The 17,556-nt window shown below is 50.1% G+C and overlaps 1 protein-coding gene across 2 annotated transcripts in view; it reads left to right on the plus strand.

Annotated features, from left to right (window-relative positions):
- The first annotated feature begins 1,963 nt into the window (after positions 1 to 1,963).
- TTLL11 (tubulin tyrosine ligase like 11) overlaps positions 1,964 to 17,556 on the plus strand; it is a 186,767-nt gene continuing 171,174 nt past the window's right edge. For both annotated transcript variants that reach the window (XM_054584443.1, XM_054584444.1), the window contains exon 1: positions 1,964 to 2,404. In XM_054584443.1, the coding sequence (XP_054440418.1) occupies positions 1,964 to 2,404 (441 nt within the window). The remainder of the gene's footprint in view (positions 2,405 to 17,556) is intronic.

Raw genomic sequence — 17,556 nt, forward strand, 5'->3', positions numbered from 1 at the left:
CCCCCGCCCCCAGATGTTCTTCCTTAAAGTCTCTGGAGATCCTGGGGTTCCAAAGCCTCCATTCTTAATAAGCACCTCAGGTAACTCAGATGCAGGTGGTCCGCTGACGATCCTTAAACACTGCAATAAAGTCCTGGTGGGCTCCAGAGCAACAGATAAGAGCTTCTGCTGCTGCTAGAAAGGTTTGGACCATTTGTGTTTAGGATTTACACGGTGAAACCCAGGGCCAAAACAAAAAAATAAGAGACCTGAGAAGATGAGTAAGGGAGAGGGGCCACCCTACTTGACACCTTTAGTGTTCCTCTCACCCTATAAAACAGAGTGACCCAGTTCACCGGTGTGGAGTTACGGTCACTGTCTTCAGTCTGGGGTTCTGTAATACCTCCCCAAGCTCATTCCCTAAAAACCCAAATGTGGCTCCTTCCAGTGCAGGGAAGAGCCCTCCCCTTGGATTGGCTTTAAAAACATATGGCAACCCAAGAGAATTGAGTGCAGAGACCTGGAAAAGTATTTGTGCGCCTGTATTCACAGACGCATTCTTCACAATCATCAACAGGGGGGAACAACCCAAATGTCCTTTCAGGGGTGGTTGGGGATAAGGTGGTGGATGGATACAATGGCCATTATTGCCCCTTAAACAGGAAAGAAATTCTGAGACATGCTACTGCATGGATGAGCTGTGAAGGCATTATGCTCAGTGAAATAAGCTAGTCACAGAAGGACAAGTACTGCCTGATTCCACTTACATGAGGTACCTGGAGCAGTCTAATTCATAGAGACAGAAAGTAGAGTGGCGGCTGCCAGGAGCTGGGGGAGAGAGAGTGAGGAGTTAGTGTTTAACGAGTGTAGTGTTGTCCAACCTGCGGCCCGCGGGCTGCACGCGGCTCAGAATGGCTATGAATGAGGCCCAACACAGAATCGTAAATGTACTTAAAACATTGGGAGATTTTTTCGTGTGTGTCATTACGTGCCGCAGTGTACTTAATGTGTGGCCCAAGACAAGCCTTCTTCTTCCAGCGTGGCCCAGAGACGCCCAGCGGTTGGACACCCCTGGAGAGTTTCAATTTGAGAAAACGGAAAAGTTCCGGAGATGGATGCTGGTGATGGTTGTTGCAAAACAACCTGAATGTACTTCATGCCATTGAACTGTACACCTACATATGGTTAAAATGGTAACTTTTATGTTGTTTATTTTACCACAAAAACTGGCATCATAGAAAAGGTCGTGGTTCATGTCGCCAACTTGAGAGGGAATCTGCAGGGCGTCTCCGAGGCTTCTCCATCGCATAGGGCGCCCTCCGAGAATAAGGGAAGGTGCCTCCCCTTCAGGCCAGGGCTCTCCCAGGAGCAACAGGTGTCCCTTCAAACGGATAGCTCCTGCCTGAGGGCCCGGACGCGTCCGGTCCTTCATCAGACCGAGGCGCTTCCTGATGGCAGCGTCCCTTGGAATGGGTGAGTTGTGCCCCCTCCTTCAGACTGGCAGCTGTCCCAGCGAGTGGGTGTGCGGGTGGGGGAAGCGGGTCTCTTGATGTCAAATTTTGTCTCTGCTCCCCAGTCCCCAGGCTCAGGAGCCCCATCAGTGCCCAACACTTTTCTACCCTCCGCTTCACCTCCAACCTCTGCAAGTTCTGCGCCCCCCGCGGGCGGGCTCTCTGGCCCAGGAGACTTTCTGCCCTCTTCCAAGATGGCCGCCGCCGCCTCTGTGACAGGCCTGGCCACGTGGGAACCGCCGCCTATGAGGTCGCCTTGGCTTGGTCGGTGATTGTCCCTACCCGGGCCCCGTCCTAAGGCGGTGACGGCCAGTGTCAACCCGAGCCGGAGCGATCATGGCAACGGGCTCGGGCGGGGAGCGCGTGGCAGCGGTGGCAGCGGTGGCAGCGGAGGCAGTTTGGTCGCGGACCGGGGTGACGGGGCGACGGCGGCGGCGGCGGTGGCAGTGGCCTTGGCACCGGCTCTGAGCGCCATGCAGCGGGACGGCTCCAAGAGGGAGCTGGCGGAGGGGTGGGAGGCGAAGGCTGTGGCCGCGGCCAGAGCGCAGGCGAAGGTGGCGGCGGCGGAGCAGGTCCTCGTGGACGCGGGCGCGTCAGGAGAGCCGGAGCGCAAGGCGAGGGAGGAGCCGGCCAAGGACCCTGTCCCGGCGCAGCCCCGCGCGGCCGAGGAGGGGGACGTGGGCGTCCTCCCGCGGCCTCCGTCCGCGCCGCCCGTGTCCAGGCCGAAGCCGGCGCGCGCGCAGGGTCTCTGGCTGCAGGGGAAGCCCAGGACCAAGGGCCGAAGTTGCAAGCGGAGCTCGGGCCGCCAGTCGGACGAGTACCACTCTCTGCGGCCCGTCACCGTGGACAGCTCCAAGGCCAGGACCTCCCTGGACGCCCTGAAGATCAGCATTCGTCAGCTCAAGTGGAAGGAGGTGAGGCCCGGCCCCGCCGCGTGGGCGCAGGGGGGTGTACAGGACGACCTCGCAGGAGCCGGCCGGCCCTGGCCTGGTGTGAGGGCTGGACTCCGGCCACAAACTGCTCACCCCTGAAGGCCTAGCCCCCAAATCGCTTCCTCCGGAAGCCTTTCAGCCCCTCCAGGTCAAGTAGGCACCCCTTCCTCTGGCTGTCCTCCCGCGCTGCGGTCTCCACCGCTCAGGACACGCCTGTCCACACTGTAGATACTTGTTTATGTGTCTGCCTGCTGCACTAGCTTGTGAGTCCCGGAGGCCTGGGATCTTCTCTCACGTCTTCATTTCAGTTACATTTGTTTAGCACTTACTGTGCGATTTTTGGGCAGTGTAACAGTTTGGATCTTCGAAGCAGACAGACCTCGGGTCTCACCTGACATTTAGCTATGTGACCTTGAGCAAGTTGCTTCGTCTCTTAAGCCTATTTCCTCCTCTGTAAAGTGAGGCTAATAGTACCTATCTCATAGTGTGTAAGTATTAGAAGACTCAGTGCTTCTTGTGGCACAGCACAAGTGTGCAGTAAATGTTACCTCTCCTCTCTCGTCCCCCATCAGCATCGCCAGCACCATGACCATCATCAGCAGTGGAGGTAGGCACCGTGTTTCATATTCCAGGATTTGGCATATAGCAGGTGTCAGTAAGTGGTGGATGAAACGGTGAGGGAAGAAATGGGTTATTTGTTCCTGAACCCGTTGTAGACCTGGTGGGGACTGGGATGAAGCACCAGTGACATCCAGGCGTGTCTGTTGCCGTTTGCTTAGTCAATTAGCCTTTTGACTTTATTTGCAGCGTCTAAGGCTACTTAACTTGCTTTCTGGTGTCTGAGGATTGTGACTTAGGGTAGTTGAGCCTGGAGACCTAGACCCAGGTGGCCTGCTCACGGGTCGGGATTGCCGCAGGCAACATGAGGGCTCAGGTCCTTAGGCCGGGGCCTTGGCTGTGGGAGATGTCCAAGAACAGTTTTATGAAGTTGGAACATGTAGAAATGGCTGCGGAAAGGATCGGTGACGACAGAGGGTTGATGTCCCAGCAGGAAGGAGGCCTGTGATCGGAGCGAAGTTGAGAATCAGTCAGGGTAAGGGTTAGCCCTTGCGGCAGCCTGACTCCAGGTGTCAGGGTCCTCAGCCTTGGGGCTTGGGATTCGGGGCAGGAATTTCAAGCCCAGGACATCGGGGGAACGTGAGGGAGGACTCCCGGTTCTGGATGGGGTCCCAGGCCCAGGCCAGAGATGTGAGGACCAGAACAAGATAAAATTGGAGAACTCATTGGTGCCATAGTCCTAATCAAAAGAGATCCAGGGCCTGGAACCAGGCCCCAGAGTCAGGCAAGGCTGATTGGCCCAAACAGGGCCTGTGCTTAGCTTAGCCTTGTGGGAGAGAGACATGAAGCCGGCTAAGATCTCAAGAGATGGAGCGAGGTGGACTCAGAAATCGGCAGGTGTACATGCCAGCCCAGGCCCATCTACTCATATGGTAAGGGCTCAGGGTGCTGGGCCCTACAGATCAAAGACGATTCAGATGTCAGGTATCCTTGCCCTCCAGGACCTTATGGCTCAGTTAAGGATAAAAACACAAGTGAAGAAATCACTGCAGTAATTACAGGCCTTTGCTGCTCCTTCCTGAAATGCTCATTCCCCAGTAAGGTGTATGCCTGACTCTGTCACTTAAGGTCTCTGATCAAATGGCACTTCTTCACACAGGCCTCCCTGTTAACCCCTCTGTTGACCTGTGCTCTTCTTTATTTTTCTTCCCCCATACCACTAAACTCTACCTGATACTGTGTTATGTATTGTTTGTTTATTGTCTGTTTCCCTCATTAGAATGTAAGCTCCATGAGGGCAGAGGCTTTGTTTTGTTTACTTCTGTACCTTCAGGTGCTTGGCACGTGGAAGGTACTCAATAAATCTTTGTTGAATGAATGAATACATCATGTGATGAGTGTTTCTCTGTATGTAAAGTTGTATGTGTTGTGGGAGGTGAAGGAGGGCCAGCTTGGGAGGGCTTCCTGGAGGAGAGAGCCCTGAGCGGAGTTCTGAGTGCGAAAAGGAGTCGGCATTATTTAGGGGCCACTGACTTAGGGTTCCTGGTAGGGGGCGTAATTTGGGCAAAGAAGAGGTGCATTCAGGGTTCCGTATGGCCGGATCATTGAGCAGGTGACAGAAAGGCGAGAGATGAAGCCGGAGAAATGTCAGGGAGCAGGGTGAGCGCCACACAGTGGGGTGTGATCTGTTTTTGGAAGGCCAGTTGAGCCATGGCTGAATTTTAAGTTTCTTCCATTTATTGGCTGTGCTGTCTTGACAGTACGTTAAACTTGTTGGGCCTTAGTTTGCCTACCAGGCAAATGGGGGTGGGTTGAACAATTTCATTGGTTCCTAGTCTCTCAACTGCCGCAGCCACATCGTGGTGACGTTATTCTACGTGAGACCCTTGCACTGGTGAGCCCAGGGAGTAGGCAGTTTCCAGGGCACTACCTGTAACCGCTCCCTCCACCCCAACGGGGCCTTTTTCTCCCATTCAGAAAGCACATTGGTATAAGTAGATAGGCTCATTCTAGTATATTTTGTACCCTAATTCACTCACAACAATAAGGCTTTACTACCAGATGTGCAATTATTTATGTAATGCCATCCTCTCCGATTGGTCAGTGAGGTCCTAAGGGCGGGGGTGGTATCTGACTTGTGTCCCCAGTGCCCAGCACATTGAAAGTGTTCAATAAATGCTCACCAAATGATTGCATGACGTAACAGAGCCCACATCTTGTCCTGACGCCCTAGAATGAGGCATTTGAAAAGTGCCAAACTAGGTAAGTTTTAAAGTTCCTTCCAACATTGAACTATGAACGTGGAATTCTTAGTACCTGCTACAAAGTTGACTGCATGACAAAAGTAAACTATAGGTAAACCGGGTCCTAACCAAGTACAAACACGTGACCTCTCCAGGCCCCAGTGGCCCCGTCTGTGACGGGGGTGGTGTTGGACGGCATCATCTCTGACGCTCAGCACTGACCTTGCAGGAGCAGGAGCATCTCCTGGGGGCTGCGGTGCGAGGAACTGAGCCAGTGTCCCTACATGCCATACTGTGCTACTGCTGCAAGATTTGCGAGTACCCGGCTGGTTGGCTTTGGCAGGGGTGGGTGGGTAGCCCAGGCAAGAAATGAGGGCATGAATGCCAGCCAGGGTGAAGTCCTGTCTCCTTTTTTGAGTGCACAGTGAGGGGCTACATGACACTGTCCACTTCGCAGGGCGGCACCCAGCTGTCTTGCTGTCATGTGGATTCGGACATTTGCTTGGCAACAGAGCACAGTCTCCCTCCCTCCTTTACTTTTCTTTATTCCGTGTACATTTGACAACAACAACAACTATAATGAACCTCCCGTAGCTCTTACCCTGTGTCACACACTCTTCTAAATGTTCCACATACATACAACAACCCAATTCAGGAAGAGCCTGATTGTCTCCATTTTACAGAGGAGGAAATCGAAGTACACAGTGGTTAACTTATCCGTGGTCACACAGGTATTCCATTTGAAACCAGCTGTCAGTTCTGTCTCTTCCCCTGTTGCCTGTGGGCTCTCTGCCTGCAGACCTGGCTTGAGGGTTGCAAGTGTCCAGCAGCTCCCAGCGGCAAGGGACAGGCAAGCCCGCAGCCTAACACCCTGGTCGGGGAGTTGGGTGGGTGAGGGGCGTTCCATACAGAGTAGGAACAGAGGCAGGGAGTACGGATTAGGTTTTATATGCAGGATGGGGCTATGGCAGTTTAGGGAGCATGTGGGAGAGTGGGCAGAGGGGAGAAGGAGGCAGATCACAGAGGACATTAAAGGCCACGCTAAGAAGCATTCACATCTGTCTGGATATGATCACGGTGTCTCACTGTACGCAGCCCCAGCTCCCGTTTCCATGCTCCGTCAGACCCAAGTGAGCCGTGCTCACTGCTAATTCCGCGTTCAGTTGTACCCACTCTGGTCAGGTCTAATTCAACTGTGTCCGCAATCTTAGCGTTTGTTTCAAAGGAAAAAAATCAAATGTTAGCTCGGTAAACTGGCAATCAGATGACAGTGCATTCTAGAATAGGAAACCTTATTTACAGGGTCACCACTGAAGTCAAAACATGAAAGAGAGGGATGGTTCCTGGCTCAGTAAATATTTGCAGAATTGGATGGTCCGCTTCCAATCATGTGAGCCTCTCTCCTCCTCTCCCATTGTGCTTTCGCAGGTTGACACCCTCATTAAAGAAAAGCTTAGGGAGAGGACGCCTTGGGAATAGATGCCACTGTTGTTGTGCGCTGCTCTCCCTGGAGATGCGGGCTGTGTATATGTGCACAGTGGTGCCAGGGACACCAGCTAACGTGGATGAGGGATTGGAGGGAGGAACATTTTTTTGGTAATAGTTTGCATAGGCCCCTGTCCCAAGACCTCTTACAGTGGGAGCTCTTTGTTTCAGAGGCTCCAAATCACGAGAACAATGATCATGTTTCTCTATTGCAGATGGACTGACGTCTCTCCTGCGTCACACGAAATGGCACCTTGCCTGAACAGCTGCCTTGGCTGCCATTTGTGTAAACGTTTGTTTCCCAGGGTGTGTTTGAACTGGTGTCTAGTCATTTTTATAAACGCCCCGTAAGTCCTTTGCAGGCATCTCTGACGGTGCCTTCGCTTCTCCCATCTGCTTCTGTGTCATCGGGGTGAAGCCTCCTCATCCTTAACGGAGCTGATGACCAGGGCGGCTTGTCCCCTGTGCCATCGTCCCTGAGGGTCGTGTTGCTTCTCCAGGAACTCCTTCCGTCCACCTGCCTCATGCTTGTGGAGGCCGGCTCTCACAGTTGCTCTCTGTGCTGGCTGGGAGATTTTATTTCTCTTGGTGTCGGAACTGCAGTTTATTGGAATTTTACAAAGCAATGGAGGAAAACTTTCTCGACACCTTAGATTATTTACAAATACCTTTGTTCAGTTTCCTAAAACAATATGTACATATAAAAATACAATTCCCAAGTATACAAAACAAAATCCCAGAATTCCTGCTCCCCACTCTCTACTCCCCTCCCTTCTCCCCCCTCATTCTCCTTTGAGGCAGCACCAGCGTTACAGTTTCGTATGTTACTTGCCACCCAAAAAAAAAAAAAAAAATTTTCCGGGGGGGGAAAAATAATAAATTTTTTTTTTTGGAAAAAAAAAAAATATATGAAAATAAAAAAAAAAAAGCCCCCCCCTTTTTCTTTAAATTTTTTTTTGAAAAAAAAAAAAAAAAGAAAAAAAAAAAAAAAAAAAAATTTTTTTTTGGGGGGGGGGGGGGGGGGTTTATTTTTTTTTTTTTTTTTTGTGTCACGTGAGACAGGAAGGTGCTGGGTGGGGAAGGATGTTGATCGAGGTGCTCTGCCCCTTTTTCCTCGATGGTGAGATACTCAGTAGCAGGGAGCTTGTCCTCCTCATCTCTGAGTCTTTCAGTGCCTGGCACACAGACGACATTGAACAACTATTAATTAAATTGAACTGTGTAACCAGTAACAGTCTAGTGCTGTCTTTCTGGACAGCCTTCAAAGTGACCATTTTCCTTAAAGGGAAACGGCCCAGAGGGACCCCAGGCAGTGAACTCCTTGTGCCTCTGGCGTTGCAGACTTCCAGCCAGAAATGGGGAGCCGGCTGTCTGTCAGCCTCGGGTTTTGGCCGCTTTACTTCCCAAGACACCATAGCTTTCTTTAGCCTCCGTGCTTGTTTTTTTCTTAAGGAACTTTAGTCTGTACTTGAAACTACCTACACAGGGCCTTATCATCATACTGGGTTTTTATGACATTTTCTCAGAAGCGACTAAACTTCATGACTCTCCGGGCAGGTGGCAGTGATGCTCCCCTAATGGTGAAACTGTGAAAACACCTTACTCCTAGGACTTCCTTCTCGGGAGAAGTGCTGTGTCTAGCGAACGAAGGGGGAGGCAAGTGGTCCCTCCTCGGTGACAGGTGAATACGCTTCAGCTGGTCACTGAGGATGCTGTTTGAAGGGTTTGTGCAATACTATTCCATTGGAATGTGCAGAAGTAGTTCTAGAAAGTACGGTGACTAAAGCATGAGTACATGGTTTTAAGTTCTGAGGCCTTGAAAGGTCTTCATAATTCATGTAACAAATATATGTTCAATGTCTACAGTGCCCCAAGCCCTGTGCAAGGCACTAGTGATAAAGACACAATCAGACACCATCCCTGTCCTCGGACCAAGGCCACTACTGGCCCATACTGTCCTTTTGTGTAAATGAGAAAAAGGTGCCCCACTCCTTAAGGAGAAAATATTAGTCACTATATTATTTACACCTCAAAAAACTTGTTACAGTGAATGGATTATTAATGACAAATGAATATTAATTATTAAATAATATTTACATGGTATAAGTTCTTGTCGATGTAAAACTTGGAATTCAGAAATATTCTGACATAATAAACATCAGATAATTGAACTCCAATATGAAATTTCACATTCAACTAGTGTACTAATATACCACTGACTTTAAAAAAAAGTTAGAAGTATTCACCAATTATGTACCAGATGTAAAAGCAGATCTTATTTAGAAACACGGTCTACTTTAGATGTTACTAGACCAACAAATTCTTTTGATAATCCATTTTGTCAAAGGGGAACAATCTATATTGTCTTGTTAAAATAAGACACTTGACTATCACATGTCAGAAAGTTCTCATCATAAGTATAAAATTTCCCCAGATCATCTGCTGTTTGTTTACCAAACCAGAATATTTCTGAATTCCCAGCTTAAATCAATAACTACTTTCATTATGATAATATGTAAAATCATATATTATTAATACTTGTTATGAATAATCCATTTGCTGGTAGAGTAAAAAATATAATTACAAAATATGAAATGTGCTCAAAATATTGAAGACCCGTGTAAGTGAACATCATGGCACCTTATGCATGACCTAAACGCCTCGCGTGGTGGCCTGGCAGGCTCCCGCCCAGGGGGCGCAGACAGAGCTAGTGGTTCCCACGTGAGCCCCTGAGTTCTGGTTGCCACACGTGTAAAATGTTATGGGAGACAGAGGGCGGCAAGACAAGGTCAAACTGGATGCTTTGGCCAAGGCTTGCGTGAGTGAGGATGGAATAAGGAACACAGTCTTTCTGACATACTTGGCTGTTAAGTGGCCTCTAACCCTTCTCCTGGTTCCTGCCGCTCTCTGGATGAGTGAGATAGCCGAGCTCCAGACTGGGGAGGTGCTTCTATTTTTAGATAGACTGTGTTGATCTCTCCTCTCGCCTAGACCTTCTTCTGTCTTCAGGTCTCTGCTCTCACAGCATGAATCAGCTTTAGTGTTATGGCTTCCTTAATTTTCTTCCTTTCCCACCAGATTTTAAGTTCGGCTAGTGTGAGGGCCACATCTGTCTTGTTTATTATTATTATTATTGAATCCTCACACTCCAGCGCACAATGGCTGGCATACTATATAATAAGCTTTTGATAGATATCGGCTGACATGTTTTTTTTTATTCCTCCCCTCAAACATTTCCTGAGCCCTTATTTTGTGCCGCGGACTCCCCTGTGCACTGGGCAAACAGATGGCCCCGAGAGTGAGTCAGGGGGCTCCCTGCCTAGTTATCACGCTCCAAGAAGAGCAATGTTAAAGGGAGAAGGGGGACCACGGGTTCACTCAGGGCCCAGCGAGGGCCTCTGATGGCAGGGGCTTCCCAGCTGCAGCGTCCGCGTGGAAGAGAGGGGAGGGCAGGGTTTTGGGAGGTGGAGGCAGGACGAGTATTCAGACAGGCGGGACCTGCACCATAGCGCGGGGAATTGGCGGGCGCCGCACCCACGTATTCTGGCTGGAATACAGACATGGAGGAGCAGAGGGTGATGAACGATTGGACCTGAGAAGCAGGCGGAAGCCAAGTCTGGAAGGTCTGGGGAGCCACTGGAAGGTTTTAAACAGGGTGGGGGTGGTGGTGTGGTGTGTGTGTGTGTGTGTGTGTGTGTGTGTGTGAAACTCATATTTGTATATTGGAAAGTCCCCTCTGGCTGTGGTGTGGAAACCGTATTTAGGGGTTGGGTGGTGAACTGGAAGGAGGGAAAACCTCCCTGAAGGGAAGGACGGTGGCTTCCTGGTCGGTTTGCAGCATCTGGCGAGTGAGCCTCCAGCAGCGCTCTGTGGCAGGCGGTGCTCAAGGCATGAGCTCTACCTGACGGATGGGTCACCAGCGCCGTGCTGACCGAAGGACTCAGACCCAGGTCTCTGCTGATGCCAAGTCAAGTGCAGTCTCCTCGCCCCACGCTGCAGGGCAGGGCCGGGGCAGTGCTGGAGAGGACATGGGCCGCGGTGTCTTTTCCCCAGAAATCAATGTCCTGCTTTCAGATGAGGGAGGGGCCTCGGGCTTCCAACCACGGTGGGCCACGGTGCCCCCTTCCCAGAGCCTCCTTCCAGACAAGAGAGAGATGAGGGCCCAGAGGACACCCGAAAGCTGTCCTCACCGACACAGCGGGGAGAGATTTGTGGCCACCGGCATTCTCATTGCCTGGGTGTCACGCCACTATTTAATAAAGGCCTCATTGCTTGATGGGCCATTAAGTAACCAATGACATATTTGAACCTCGCTGAGGAGGAAGACTCAGAGTTAAATCAAATTTAGACGCTATGGAAACAAAAGAATAAAGAGGCCATTCACTTGGCCTGGCGCTCGTCCAAGGGGCCAGGGAAGGGGACAAACATCCATCCAGGGTCCCAGCTGAGGCAGGCCCAGGTTAGAAGCATTTGCATTGGTTTTCTTACTTAATTGCTTGCAGAGCCAGTGCTGTGTACTCTGTAGGTGACGAAGCAGAATGCCCTCGACACTGGCTGGCGGGTGGAACTAGCATCTCAGCCCCGGACCCACCCTCGCAGTGCCTGCTCCTTCCCCGCACCCCGCTGCCTCCCCTGGGCACCCGGTTCTCTACACGACACCAACAGTGATTTATTGCTGTGCAGAAGGTGAACGGTGTGGAGGTCAGCAGCCTGTGCCGGTGCAGCCCGAACACTCCCCGAAAGCAGGAGCTTGCCTGCCCGCCCCTGGCCTGGTGCGGTGCTGCAGGCTCCAGGAGGCGGAGGCTGGCCGGTCCTTACCTCCCTGAGCAGAGAGTGGTGCTGTTCTCTCTGCCACCCTCTCCTTTCCCTTTGGTATGTCCTTCCCTCTCCTCTGCTTCTCTGCCCCTCAGAGACACTCGTCTGCCCCTCCTTGATGAGAGTAATGAGGAAATTGATGGAGAATTAGCTGTGATTCCTCCTCGGTGTCACCTTTAAGGAGACTTTGGAAGATAGCTTCATCTGCAAGAGCCAAGGGGACAAGGTGCCTCTGCTGGGTGACAGGCTGTGGGGTGATGTGCTTACATTCTCAGTCCTTCCTCACATCCCAGCTAAGCACTGAAGGCCCTTAGGACCTCCCCTGCTACCCAGTTAGCCTCACCCCTGCGGGGCTTTCCCCCTTCCCCCCCCCCCCCCCAGTTATACTCTGTCCTCACAGCTGGGTTAGCTGGGCACCTCTGCTCACACCCCCCTCTCGGCCTGGAATAGCTTTCGTTCCCCTCCCTGCCCGCTGAACTTGGAGTCCCCTTTCAACATCCAGTCAGTTACGGGCTCCGCCATGTGGCCTTGCCCTCCCGGCAGAAGCTGCCGCTGCTCCCTCTGGGCCCTCGTGGCACTCAGTAGGTCCCTGCATAGTTATCACTTTTCTTGCGGGGAAATGATTTGTTCATGGGCACCAAACCCTGAGCAGTCTGAGGACAGAGGTGGGGTGCCGGGTGTGTGTGCACCTAGTGCCTGGCCTAGAGGGGGTGCTCAGGGAGGGGCTGTGACCTGGAAGAAGGAGAACGTGTGCCCTCCGCGCAGGGAGGGACTCTCCTAGCCATCACTGTATGCCCAGCCCCTGGCCCAGTGCCTGACTCATAGCGGCTGCTCCATGGCTGTGTTGAACCCCAAAGGCTTTTGCACTTCTTGGGCTCTGTTTTCTTTTGTTCACTCTGTGTATTCGTTAGACTAGGATGAACCGTTGTAACAAGGAGACCCAGCGTGTAAGGGCTCAACATAATGGCAGTCAGTTTCTTGCCCTGGTGAGCAGCCTGGGTGGAGTTACTCCGATTGGGGGAGTCGGGGTCCCAGGGACTCAGGGTCTTTCCCTCTGTGGCTCTGCCGTCCCTTGGGGTCTCTGCATCAACAGCCAGGCAGCGGTGGAGGGAAGAGCGAGGAGGAGCGCGCGTGGGAGGTTTCTCTGTGAGTCCTGCACATAGCACCTGTCTCTCCTGCCCACATTCCACTGGGTGGGACTCAGACACGTGGTCACGCTTACCTGTTGTCAGAGGAAACTGGAGCCAGACAGGAGTGGTAAGAACAGGTTTTACTCAGGAGCTATTGCAACAGGGAAAAGAGACTGGGGTAGGGAAGTGAGCTCCGCTCCCAGTACAGAAAGCAGGACAGGTGGGGATCGAGAGCTGAGGAGCAGGTTAGGCGTCAGTGGATGGAAAATTCCTAAAAGGAATTTTCATCAGGAGGAAAGGGGGGTCTGGCTAAACAATCTAACAGGATTCTTGCTGACAGCAGCCCAGGGAGATGCTACGAAGGGCGAGGGATGGAGAGTTTGATTACACATCGAGGAGGGTCAGCTATTGAGGGAAGGGGATTCTTACCAACTTTAGCAGGATTCTCGCTAGAACTGGGCGTGGTGGAGGTGAACACAGAAGCCCAAAGGTCGAGGCCTAGTTGGGGGGAGGGCTCAGGGGAGCGGCCTGATGTTTGGGCAAGGAGAGTCTTTGCCGCTGCCAAGGGAGGCTGGGAAATGGCACCTAGTGTTGTGTCCAGGAAGAAGAAGAGAAGAATTTTGACGAACAGCCCACAGTCTGCCACAGTGAAGTGTGGAAAAAGGATTTGGAGTTTGTCAAAACTGGGTTCAAATCCAGGCTCTGCTCTCTGCTAGCTGTGTGGATTCAGGTTAAACCAAATAACTTGTCCAAACTGTGAGCCTCAGTTTCTTCAGTTGAATAATGGGGGATAGTGACCTTCTCCTTAGAGGACAACTGAGAGAGAAGTCGGGAAAGCCACAGTGGTACCTAAAAGGCATCCAACGCATGGGGGCTATTATGACTCGAGCCACTGCTGTCTTTATCGTTACCATGCATCCCAATTCTACGTGACCAAAAATTTAATGACATGCACATGATAAAATAGCTACATAATAGAAGTGTAAACACTGAAGAATGTCTCTCGTTCATCCCGCCTTCCCTTCCCTTCCACGAAGGCAACCTTGAGGAGCAGTTTCTTGGTATGTTTCCAGAGATGCATCTACACAAGCAGACTCACGTACCTTCCCATTTTTATTTACCTAATGCTTTCCTGTGGTATGCTCTACTCTGCACCTTTTATTTGGTCTAGCAATTGTTTCATATCAGTCTATGGTGATTCGCTGCATCCTTTTTTATGGCCGCATAACATTCCGTATTAACAGTGTAACATCACTTAACTGGTGCCTCACTGACACGCATGTAGCTGTGTGCAGGGTGTTGCCACTCTGTCACGCTGCAATGACCACGTCCTTGTATATGTGTGTCTTTGTGCACTTGTGTGAGAATATCTGTAGGATAAAAAACACCTAGGATTTGTAACATGCTTTTCATTCTCTTCAAAATTAGGATTTTAAATTTGGAATGCTTTGCTGCTGACTGTTATGGAGAGAAAGGATTGGGAATTAGAGACTTGGCTTGCCAGAAGGGGAAAGACAAAGCACCTTGTTTTTTTCACTTTTGAAGCCATTACTAACGTGGACCCCTGTTGCCTCTTCCCATAATGCCTTCATTCCACATTCTGCAGCAGGAATATTCGGCAGAGTTACAGACCAATGCAAATCGGCTTTTAGCTTTAGAGCCTGTTTTCCCACATAAACAAACTGTGAACCAACTTTCCAAATTCCATATCTAACAAAGGTGGACTGAAGCATAATAGGAACAAAGTCCACTTTTTTGGGTTTTTTGAGTGGCAGAGAAGTCATGCCCAGTGCTTTTCTGTGTCAGGGAATTTTCACACATAGTCTCATTTGATCCTTGCAAACCTTTGAGGTGAAAACGATCATCCTCTGTTTCCCGGAGAAAGGAAGGGATGGGTTCACAGGGGTTATGTAACTTGCTCAAGGTCATGTAGAACCAAGGTTTGAACTCAAATCTTGATGACTCTCCCACTCTTGTTCTTAACTAGGAGATTTGGTAGAACTTCCCTGAAAGTCGCCTGTTTTACCTCTTGCACAAATGTCTGGTGATTAGCAGTGTCTCTTAAAGACTGTGTGGCCTTTCTGAGCTTAGCAGAGGAGGCTCTGTTATGGCTGCAAGCTAGGTACCTGGCACGCCTGGACCAGATGTCATTAATCTAGGGACTATCAGGGGACTCGTCCAATCTACAGCTTTGGGTGGCCTCTGCCCCTCAGTTCTAAGGCAGGATTGCTCTTTGCATGACCCCGAACTCGGGCTTGGTGGTTTGTGTCCTTTCCTGGTGTCCTCCCAACATGCCTTATCCATCTTCTCTTCCGGTGTGTTCCCTTAGCAAAGGAAAGTCATTTAAAGTGCTTTCTAAATTGTATGGCATTATTACTAAGGACTCATCGCCCCTGCCACCGCTGCTCTGCTCCCCTGGTTCTTCAGCCTTTGCGCGGCCGTCACCTCGACTCGCAGTCCGCATTCTCTCCGGGAACCCAGGTTCGGTTCTCCTGGCTCTCCGCAGATCTGTTGCCTGTGAACGGAAAGTAGCACGTTAAAGCTCCCTCCCATTCCCACATTTTCAAACACATCAAGAGAACGACATTATAATTCAACCCACTGTATCCTGGGAAGGGCCAGTTTTCCTATAACATAGCCTAGAATCAGTGCTTTGTGCCTGTGAAACTTTTTTTATTAATTTCATATATCTTATTAGCTGTTGGTTCCATAGTAGCACAGTCCTCATGTTGGGCTATAAATTCACTCTTGTTTTATTATTCATTAACGGACATTTGTTAAGGGCCTGATAGCATCAGGCCACCGCCACCTTTATCTCACATACTTCTCAGAAATGACTCTGCAGAGGGGTGTTTAGCCCCCTTTGCGCTTGGGGAAAGTGAGGCTCGGGGAGGTTCATTAACGTGTCCACATTTCATCTAGTGAGTGTGAGGTCTGGGATTTGAACCTGTGTGAGTTCTAAATCTGTAACCTCTCGCAGATGAAAGCTACAGCTTGTCGTTTCTTATTTTCTTGCTGCTTCGGTTACTCTACTCAGCTCCTTAATTAGCGATGACTCCAAATCAGTAGCATGTTACTGAGCCTTCAGCTGTGGGGATGGGTTTTTGTTTTGGCAGCATCACATAATCCATACGGGGAAGACATTACTCAGTCCAGAATGAGAGATGGTAACAATCCATAGGAAATCTGGAAGGAAGGAGGGGGACGTTTGTATTTGGCTGGCTGGCTGACTGATTGATCTCTAGAGGATTTTAATTTTTTCCCCCATTCCTTTTCTTCTTGGAAGTCTAAAGGACTTCGAGGAGCTCTATTTCTTAAAAATGCCCAGGAGATGGCAGTTAAAAGTAAGCTCCCAGTGCATTGGGTTTTAGGTTTTCTGAAGCCTTAACTCAGCATTTCCCAAACTTGTCGGATCACACGAATCACCTGGGGCATTTGTTAAAATTTGATGTCCCACTAGTGGCGGGGCCTGGGGACTCTTTATTTATTTATTTATTTATTTATTTATTTATAACAAGCCCCTTTCGGCGATTCTTAGGATCATATGAGCTTGGGGAACATTGTGTGTCATCGCGGGGGATCGGATCCCCTTTGTGGAGCGTCTTCTTTAGATTTGAAGCACTGCTGGTCACCCTGCATCGCGGAGGCAAGAACATGAATTGTGCCGTCAGCAGGCTGAGGATTTGAACCGCCCACCCGACCACTTCACAGACTGTGACGCCTTGGGCACAGCACCGAACGTTCTCATCGCCAGACCCCTGCTGCCGCCTCCTCTGCCTGGACACAGGGCAGGGCCTGCCTTCCTCTCACCCCCTCCTCTTGCCTCCTTTGTTTCCTTATTCTCCAGCGCTCTGGGGAGCGTTCCCTGAGTCACCCCGGGCAAGATCACTCATAATTATTTTTGTAATAATTTTTGGAGGGTCTATCCTTCCCAGCTAGACTCTAAGCCCCATGAAAGGAGGAGCCATGACTCTCCTGTTTATTTTTGTATGACTATAATGTTTATTATTTATTATTTTATTACAATGCCTCTCGTGTTCATTATTTCATGCCCAATACCTCGCACAGTGCCGTGTGAATGAACTCTGGGCTTTGTTCGCCTTGTCTGTAAAAATGGGGGGACACTGTCTATCCACAGGGATAGTGGGAGATTGAATGAAATAGCATGAGAGCAACGGGCATACAGGAGGCATCTAATAAGTGTTAGTTTTTTCATTCCTTTGGGGAACCCACTTAGAATTACTGTGCTGGACAGAACAGATTATAACTGAGGCTTTAAGGCTGTTTGCTTGCCACATTATTCTGAAAGGTTCCTAAGATCTTTAAAGTTTAGAGTTTAGTCTTCTTTCTTCCCCCAAGTCCAAAGACTTGTCTTCTGTCTGCCTGCCTTTAAACTTTGTTTTGGTGACTCATTTGGAGGTCTCCAATACTTCTATCTGATTTCCTATGGCTAGCGTTTCTTTCTTCCTTCCTTTCTTTCTTTCTTTCTTTTACATTCAGTTTGGTGCTGGGAATGAAAATTATATAAGTATAGATTGAACTTAATATTTTAAAAAGATCATGCATGGTAGAATGGGGTTCAGAGGTAGCTTTATGGCATCTCTTTCCCTGGAATTCTTTAGAAGAGAATAAGAACATTGACTTGGGAAGATTTCTTCCAATCCTTTTTCTGTGAAATCCAGGCTGATACTTGGTGAACCAAATTCAGAATTTTATCTTGTCCCCCCGCCCCCGCCCAGTTAGGAATAACTTTTGGATGTTTGACTGCCATTCAGATTTAAAGTATAGGAGGAAGATTTACCCTTAACAGGCCTTTCCTTCCCACCCCGGGCAAATGGAGCTGCCCCACGGCAGGTGACCAACTGCCCTGCTCTGCTTGGGCCTGAGATGCTGTCTGGGGCAC

The sequence above is a fragment of the Pteronotus mesoamericanus genome, unplaced genomic scaffold, assembly GCF_021234165.1.
Source record: "Pteronotus mesoamericanus isolate MK-2021 breed Mesoamerican mustached bat unplaced genomic scaffold, CSHL_Meso_final contig_78, whole genome shotgun sequence".
In the NCBI taxonomy this organism is placed as follows: Eukaryota; Metazoa; Chordata; class Mammalia; order Chiroptera; family Mormoopidae; genus Pteronotus; species Pteronotus mesoamericanus.